Source organism: Lolium rigidum, chromosome 5 (assembly GCF_022539505.1).
Source record: "Lolium rigidum isolate FL_2022 chromosome 5, APGP_CSIRO_Lrig_0.1, whole genome shotgun sequence".
Taxonomy (NCBI): Eukaryota; Viridiplantae; Streptophyta; class Magnoliopsida; order Poales; family Poaceae; genus Lolium; species Lolium rigidum.
Genome location: NC_061512.1, coordinates 237,737,455 through 237,745,117, shown reverse-complemented (window position 1 = coordinate 237,745,117; position 7,663 = coordinate 237,737,455). Strand labels below are relative to the sequence as shown.

At 54.1% G+C, this 7,663-nt stretch overlaps 1 protein-coding gene across 1 annotated transcript; it reads left to right on the top strand.

The window, feature by feature from the left end:
• Positions 1–201: 201 nt before the first annotated feature.
• Positions 202–813, top strand: LOC124652144. Its single transcript, XM_047191171.1, has 2 exons — positions 202–284; positions 391–813. The coding sequence occupies exons 1-2, from the start codon at positions 279–281 to the stop codon at positions 811–813; spliced, it is 429 nt and encodes a 142-aa protein (XP_047047127.1). The 5' UTR covers positions 202–278.
• Positions 814–7,663: the final 6,850 nt, after the last annotated feature.

Genomic DNA, 7,663 nt, shown 5'->3' with positions numbered 1-7,663 from the left:
TGCTCCCTCGTCGCCGGTCCCAACGTCCCACCCCGCCCCGCTTCTTCTTCAACTCTACGCACCGGCCAGTGTAGCTTGCTCGCCCCATTCCATTTCTCGCTATAAATACACTACTCGCCCGACCTAGCCACAGGAGAGGTCCCATTCCTTCCTGCTTAGCTACTCCGGCGATCCAGCAGCCTGCAGCCCCACTGACCGGCCCCAGCCTTGCTTCTCTTCCCTTCTTCTTCGCGACCTCATTCTGTTTGCCCCTGAACCGGTGCCGTGTGTGCAACCAAATGGAGGTAGGGGTTGTGTGATCCAGGCATCCTTCCTTCCATACTTGCCCGAGCGGTGGTCACCGCCTTGATCTTGTACTTACCCGTGGTTTATCTCGTTTTGGTCTTGGAGAAGGCGGCGAGGAGGCGTCAGGTGCCGGCGTTCGGGGAGTGGAACTACTACTACCACTACGACGAGCCACAGGAGGTGGCGCCGCCCGCCGCGGCGTACTGCTATGGCGCCGCCGCGCCCGAGCCGGAGGCCTGCAGCGACGTGTGGTTCAGGTACTCGCCTCCCCAGCGCAAGCCCACGCCTGCCAAGAAGCCCAGGAGGAGGGCGCCGGAGGGCGACAGTGATGCCTCTCTGGAGAAGAAGGGGAGAAGGAGCGCGAGGCCGGCGCCGGAGGCTGGCAGCGGCCTGTCGCGCGCCACCAGGGTGGTCCGGCCGGTCGACGAGGACCTGTACCAGGTGCCGCCGCCGGAGCTCGCCTCCTCCCACAGGCGCCGCCCCAGGAGGAGGAGCCTGTGGATGGGATGCTTGGGATGCGTCGCCTGAACCTGTTCCGTGTTGACAGGATGCTCCGATCATGTTCATCAGTTCATGAGTGCTACTGGCAGTAGTAGATTTGTGTTGCTTATTATTGGGTCTCTCCGTCTCTGTGTTTTATGGTTCTTCACTCGTCTTGTGCAATGTGTGTAAGATATTTTGATTATGGGAGCGTTTAAATCAATAGTACGTAGCGGTAGTACATTTGTGCTAGTACTACACTTAGCATTTGGATGAGAATTTCCATTTCTGCTGGATGGATAGATTTGTGCTTCAGTCTCTCTGACGATTATGCTAATAGAATGCTGCGTCTCTCTGATGATTATCTTGCACTGTTGATCAAGTTTGATTTGCACGTAGACGAGTTTCTTGGCACGTGTGCGTTCATCAGAGATAGCAATGGCTTAACAGTACGTGAGCACGTACAGGCGGTACAGCCCCTGTGCCGGAGTATGTATGCGGCCCTGACGTACCAGCCTGCCAGGATCATTGATTCGTGCAGTTGGATGGATGCTGTTCATGAACCGGCTCTCGCGCGTGCCTAGTGTTTTCAGCTCGCCCATGCCACAGCCTCACAGGCCCGTGCCGCGCGCGGCGAGAGGTACAGACTAGAGAGGAAGCAATAACAATTCTGCATTTGTCTGTTTTTAGCATAGATATATCGAGCAACGTCAAAAGGTCGCAGAGGCCTAGCTCGTCCTCCGATTCAAGCGTTCACAAACCCAGCCACAGCCAGAGAGGTGAGGTCGAGTTGAAAAGATAGGAAGAGGAAACCTAGAAGTAAAAAAGATGAGGATGTGTGTTCGTGCCAGCATGGCATGGTAAGAAACATTTACGTCAGGGCTGGTGAGCCGTCGCTGCAGTAACTTAATCGGAGTGTAGGTGTAATAACAGCTCTTTGGCCGCTGGAGCACGCCAGACAAGTTTAGGGCCAACGGCCAGCGGGTAATTTTCCGGATCGATGGGAGGACGCCAGACGCGTTTAGGGCATCTCCAACCGGGCGACCCAAACGGACGCGCTGGGCCGTCCGTTTTGGACCGTTTGGGTGGCCGAACGGACACCCGGACAGCGCCCCGCGTCCGCGTGTCCGTTTGGGTCGCACGCTGCGCCCAACGCAGCGGCCACCCCATTTGGCCATTTGGCCTACTTCTTTGGGAAATAGGCCATCCGGCCACAGATACTTTATAAAACAATGTCTAAACCTAGAATAATATCTCATAAACATGGAATAATATATAACAAACATAAAATATAGCAAATAGCATAAAATAGCATCAAATGTAGCATGATAAATCAATTAAAATGTGCCATAGTTTGAGAAAATATAAAAATTACAATTGAGATTGTCTAACTCAATTTGGGCGCTCGAGGATCTCCTTCTGCCTCTTCTCGAACCAAGCTCTCTTCACCTCACTCATGTTGGTCAAGTCGGCGTTCATGATGAGGTTGTCCTCGGCTTGGCGTTTGAGCTCAACTTCCTGCGCCTTCATCTCCATCTCTTTGGCCCTTGCCATTGCTTTGAGCTCAATTTCCTTCGCCTTCATCTCCACCTCTTTCGCCCTTGCCACTGCTATGAGCTCAAGTTCTCTCTCCTTGAGCTCAAGTTCTTTAGCTTTGGCCCGGGCCTTGACCTCTTCAATCTCAAGCTTCTTCGCTGGACATCAAAGAATTTCTTTCGTCCTCTTCTTTCTCCCGGCGCCTCCTCTCACCCCTCTTGTCCGTGGACACCTCTCTGTCCGCATGCATCTCCTTCAAAGTGCCATACAATAGCATGGACGAAGCATCACGCTTCATGTCGGCTTTGGTTGACTTGTGGCCGCGTGGACGACTTGCACGAGAAGCGGAGCTACCGCAAGGCTGCCCACCATCAAGGTCAATGACCGTGGCATCTTTGGCGGGGTTGTTGCCCGATCAAGGTCGCCATGTACCCCTCATACCCCTCCCGGAACTTGGGGGTGCCCGGAGTTCCTTCCAACAATGAGGGAAGGCAAAGGTCTTCTCTCCATTGTTGGCTTTGTAGAAGTCCAAAGCTCGCCACACCTAGAGCAAAGCGAGAGAACAACGATAAACTTATGTGCGAATATCGGATGATTAAGTTGAGGTTAAGAATCATACCAAGTCCTTCGTACCCATGCCACTAACGGGGAGCCGCTTCGCGTGCTCATACGCCGCTCGGAACTTGTTGCATTCCGTTTGAATTGTTCCCCACCTCTTTTGGATCGATATGTCGCTGCGGTCGCTCTCAAATGGCTCCTGTCCATATTTGCGATGTTCATGGAAGTATTCATAGACCCGGCGCCGAATGCGGTCCCCTTCACTGCTCGGCACTTTGTCAACGCATCTTGCCCGATGGTCAACCATGCATTGACGATCATCTTGTCCTCCTTCTCCGTGTAGTTGGCGGTTCGCTTGCTTACCCGGCGAGCTCTAGCTTGTGCAGCTGCGGCTTGTGTGAGTCCCTCGGCGAACAACGGCTCCTCCTCGATGTTTATGCTCGGCGGGACGGGCGGTTGTGCCCTCCCGTGTGTCAACGGGAGGTGGCCGGGGAGCTCCGTCGTGTCGAAGGACATGGCAGGGTGGCCGGCATCGTCCGCGCGAAAGACGTAGGGGCATGCACGGTCGACGGTGACTGCGCGCGCGCGGCCGACAAATCGTCGAACGAGGTTGCGTGCGCCGGCCATGGCAGCTCGCTGCCGGGTTCTTGTGGCCTTTGGAGTTCGCCGGCGCACGGTTGAGGTCAATGGACGAAGGTGACGGCCCCGACATGGACTCTCCACCTCCGGTGACCCATCCCGTGAGTGGTACGCGTGCCGCCTGAATGCGCCCCCAATTCGTGCCCAAACGGGGCGGACGTTGGGCCGCGTTGATCTTGGAGGAAGGGGCAGGGTCACGGATGAGGACGAGCTCCCCCGAGGCCGTGCCGGTGCCGGGGATGAGCATGTGCCGGCCGAGCGATGAGTGGCCGTAAAACGGCATGGCTCGCGCCTGCTCTTGCATGACCGTGTTCTTCGCCTGTGTTTGGAGTTGGAGGAGGTGCTCCGCCGCCCGCACCCGCTCCTCCTCGGCGGCGGCCTCCTTCTTCCGTTGATCAAGCGCCCGGCGCCGGTCCGCCCGCTTCTTGGACTCCATCGCCCTTCGCTCCGCGGTGAGCTCGGGCTTCGCCTTCTTCGTCGGCGGCCCGGGCTCCACGACCACCGGAGCGTCCGAGTTCGAAGCCGCCTCCACGGAAGGAGCGGCAACGGCCGCGACCGAGTGCCTCCTCTCCGATGGTGGCGGTGGTGGCGGTGGCGGCGGCAGTCGCTTCGTCGGCCATCTCTAGGTTTTGGGAGTGGAGTGGAGTGTCTCTGTTGTGGGAGGCAGACAGGCGGGCCAGGGGCAGACAAGGGGAGGACGCGAGCGACCAGCCTTTCGCGTCCGCGGCCACGCAAACTCGTCCAAGATTTGGGCTGGGTTTGGGTCGTCCCGGACGCCCCGGCCGTCCGTTTTAGGGATGGGTCCGCGCGCTGGGCCGCGATTTTGTCCGTTTCGACCCATCCGGACGCGCGGGCGCGGGATGGGTCGCCCGGTTGGAGATGCCCTTAGAGCATCTCCACTCGTCTCCCCCCCGAACAACGTTTTTCTCATCCGGACAGCGAAATTCGGCCCAGTCGCGTCCCCGATTTCTCGTTTTCGCCCGGATTTGGCCTTTCATCCATCCGGCGAGCCCACGCCACCCCGGCCCCTCGGGGACCTATCGGGGACTCCGGACGAGTGAAAAGCGGGGAAGGGCCCGATCTGTTGGTGACTCGACACACGAACCCCACTGCCACGTCGCTCAAAATCTCCCCCACCCCTCGTATCTCTCTCGCCGCCGGCACCACCCCGCCGGCTTGTTGCCCAGATTCCGCCGTCCCTCCTTCCCCACCTGCCTATATTCCGCCGTCTTTCGACGACGGCCTATCTGGCTGCTCTTCCGCCGGCTCTGTTTTCCGACTTTGGCTCTGCTCCTCGTCGCTCGCGGCTCCGGTTGCCTCGACCACGCCCGTCGGTGTTCGTCCATTTGCCTCGCCGGCCATGGACTCGGACAAAGAGGAGGAGCGGATGTTCGTCGAGCTTATGCAAGAAGAGATGGCAGCGGCCGCCCAAGACGACGAGCACATGATGATCCTCGGTTGCTTGGCAAGCATGTACGCCGGACCGGCAACCGGTCGACGTGGTGGGTCGGCACCAGGTCGCCGGAAGTGCAAGCCGAGACAACGAATGGAGGGCTACTGCATGTTGTACGCCGACTACTTCGCCGACAATCCATTGCACAGTGAGACTGTTTTCAGGCGTCGTTTCAAGATGAGCAGAAAGCTATTTCTGCAAATTGTGTATGCCATCCGAGACTTTGATCCCTACTTCAGATTCAAGGCGGATTGCACTGGTTTGGTTGGATTTTCGTCACTGTAGAAGTGCACAGTGGCTATGAGGATGCTGGCGTATGGAGCTCCCGGTGATAGTGCAGATGACTATCTTCGGATGGCGGAGTCCACCGCCCTTGAATGTTTCTACCGGTTCTGCAGGGCCGTCATAGCAGTGTTCGGGGACTATTACTTGAGATCACCCACTGTCGAAGACACTCAGAGGATCCTTGCAACAAATGAAGCTAGGGGTTTTCCAGGGATGCTTGGAAGCATTGACTGTATGCATTGGCAATGGAAGAACTGTCCGTTTGCGTGGCGGGGAATGTACAAGGGTCACAAAAAAGGCTGCACTGTGATACTTGAAGCAGTGGCTACCCATGATCTCTGGATTTGGCACTCTTTCTTTGGTATGCCTGGATCCAACAATGACATCAACGTCCTAAACTGCTCCCCGGTCTTTTCCAAGCTTGTTGAGGGTAATGCTCCCCCGGTGGACTATGTGATTAATGGTCGGCACTACAACAAAGGATACTACCTTGCAGACGGTATCTATCCAAAGTGGGCAACATTTGTGAAGACTATCTCGAACCCTAGCACCCCCAAACTTTGCGAGTTTGTGAAGAAACAAGAAGCTTGCCGAAAAGACGTCGAGCGTGCATTTGGTGTCCTCCAACAGAGATTTGCTGTCGTCCGGTTCCCGCTATGACTTGGTCCAAAGATCAGATGTGGGAGGTGATGAACTGCTGTGTGTGCCTACACAATATGATTATTGAAAATGAGCGAAAGCATCCGGTTCCTCTGGCTGAGCAAGAAGCACCATATGAGAGAGAGGGTCCTCTTGCACAGCCTAATCACCAGGTGCCTCCATCATGGCCGCCTTCATTGCTATGTGCCAGGAGATTCAAGACTCTACAATGCATCAGCTGCTGCAAGATGATCTGGTGGAGCACATATGGAGGCTCCGAGGCAACGCCAACGCCGACGCCAACTAGTCTGTCTTAATTTGTTTGAAAAATTGTGAAATTGTGTGCTTCATTTATTTCAGCACTTGTTAAACATTGTACTGATTATCGCCGATTTTGTTTCAGCAATTTTCGTACTCTTGGTCGCCGAACTTGTTAAATTTTATGTTAAATTTGTTTGAAATATGTCAAATGGTCGAGGTTGGGGGTTTCCTGCCGGGGGGACGGCTGGAACTTCGGCACTCCCCAGGCCAAATCTTACTCCAATCCGGACGAAAATTTCGCCGGATTTGGGCGTGGGGAGCGCCAACGAGTGGGGATGCTCTTAGGGCACGTTGGTATCCCGTATCCAGCCCTTTTCCCAAACACGACGCCAAACAATTTTTTTGCAACGAAATTTAAATCATAATTGAAATAGACCTTAGCCATAAAGTTCAAAGGCTAGAGTTTTAAGTCCCCATCATCAGATTGCCGCGTTTCGCCGGCTAAAATTTTAAAAAATATAGGAACAAATAAAACCTAGAAGAACGGGTGAGGTTCGTTATCGATGGCGGCTCGTCCGGATCAACGCCATCCATCTAGGCTATGACCCTGCCATTTCATTTTTCCACTTTCTTTCACCGATTGATCGGCTACATTCGCACCCTCTGTATTTTTGCCAAATGGTCGCTGCTCACGATTCCACACATCGGAAGCTTGGTGGCTTGTACAGAGTGACATGCCACAACGTCTCACTTGTTGCCTCCCGACGTTTGCAATCGCCACATCTCGCTGGAACAACGGAGGGACCTCCAACAAGTCTTGGCTTGGGGATATGAGTTATCCACCCTCTCCCATTGCACCAGTGATGTAAAGTTTAGGGTTAGGGTCTCAATTTAGGATATTTTAAGTAATTGTGCATAGAATTGTGTCTATTTCCGTCAAAGTGTAGTACCCGAGGTGGAGTATGTGGCCGGCGACGATCGCCTACCAGCTTGGACCGGTGTTCTTGACCTCGAATTGGCACAACGTTGACGCATACATGAACGTTTGCAGGACAAAGTCGTTGGTTTCGAAGTGACAAACACGGGACACCGGTTTTTTGTGTGTTCGCATCACAAGTAAGTACTATGCGATATTGTTTCACAATAACGAGTTGCTCAAATTTGTTCACATTCATATTTGTAGGATGGCATCAACCGTGGGTTTGTGGGTTTGTAGGATGCCGACATGCGCACATCTGTTTTGTGGGGCATGTATGAGAATAACAATAATTCTCAAATTTGGTAGAAAATTCAAAATGTTGCGTTGGTTAAGAATTTGTTTAAAGAGAAGAATTCGGTGGACAAGAAATACGCTAACTTATTGGGAAATGTGATGAACTGGATAGATATATTCGAGCAAGATATGGTAAAATTAAGGAATACTATGAGGAGCAATCTGGAATTGAGTTGCACGAGATGGAGAAGGAGAAGAACTTAATTGAGTTGCACGAGATGGAGAAGGAGAAGAACTTGTTGGAGAACAATAAA